Source organism: Helobdella robusta, assembly GCF_000326865.2.
Source record: "Helobdella robusta unplaced genomic scaffold HELROscaffold_493, whole genome shotgun sequence".
In the NCBI taxonomy this organism is placed as follows: domain Eukaryota; kingdom Metazoa; phylum Annelida; class Clitellata; order Rhynchobdellida; family Glossiphoniidae; genus Helobdella; species Helobdella robusta.
In genome coordinates this window covers 2439-3508 of record NW_008705248.1, presented here as the reverse complement: position 1 = coordinate 3508, position 1070 = coordinate 2439, and the positions used below count along the sequence as shown (strand labels likewise).

Sequence of the window (1070 nt, the reverse complement as noted above, 5' to 3'; positions counted from 1 at the left end):
ATCAGATTTTCAGATTGACGGAGTGTTCGCAAATTTGAAAGATTTACACCGATTGAATTTATGCAACAACAGACTGACGTCAATCAGCAACCTGACGTTTCGCGGGTTATCGAATCTCCGTGATTTGTATCTATGCAACAACTCCATCACGCACCTCGATGCTCACAGCTTCTACTCGCTGGATAAGTTGATGAGACTGGTACTCAGCAACAACAAATTGGAATCAGTTAAAGAGATGTACATTACTTCGAATCTTTTGTCATATATCGATTTATCTGAATGCTGGTTTAAAGCGGTTCCCAGGGGTCTGCCTAGCTCTCTTCATTATTTAAATTTTGGTAAAAATAATTTAACTTATTTGGATGAAGAAACATTCAACGGCTGCAGGTTTCTAAACACCTTGGTACTGAACAACAACCAAATCGAGAAGATACAATTGAAAACATTCAGAGACATGTCGTATCTGACCCATCTGTTTCTGAGCAACAATGCTTTGATGAAATTACACTGCCATTTTCCGGAGAATTTGAGACGCCTGTTTCTCGATTTCAACTCTTTAACCGAAATACCGGGAAGTTGTTTCACCGCTGATTCCAGTTTGGATACGCTATCGTTGGCCTTCAATAAAATTTCCCAACTGAATAAAAATTCTTTCATCAACGTGAAATTTCTTACAAAACTCGATCTCTCCGGCAACGAGCTTTGGATACTAAACAGCACAGCGTTTGTGAAAGTTAAAAAGTTAACCATCTTGGAATTATCGAGAAATCCAGTGAGATATATCAGAAACAACAGTTTCAGGTATTTGACGAGTCTGCAAAAGTTGCACATGTCGTACATTTCAACCGAGAAACCATTCATAGAAGCTCATGCATTTCAAGGTCTGCAAGAATTAATGGAGTTAAATTTAGATAGTAGTTCGGGTTTGATTCAGAAAATGTTGATCTCAGATGAAATTCTTTCTTCTCTTTCAACAGTGAGAATTTTGAATTTGAGAAGGTGTCAGCTGGCCGGCATTCGATACGATTTTGCTGATTTTTTCCAAAATTTGATAGTTTTAAAAATTTCAA

At 37.6% G+C, this 1070-nt stretch overlaps 1 protein-coding gene across 1 annotated transcript; it reads left to right on the top strand.

Moving 5' to 3' along the window:
* HELRODRAFT_92767 (hypothetical protein) lies at window positions 1–703 on the top strand (the record flags this gene model as incomplete). Its single annotated transcript, XM_009026853.1, has 2 exons — window positions 1–237; window positions 304–703. Coding segments are annotated over 2 exons (637 nt in total), but the record flags the coding sequence as incomplete, so codon positions are not given.
* Between the last annotated feature and the right edge of the window lie 367 nt (window positions 704–1070).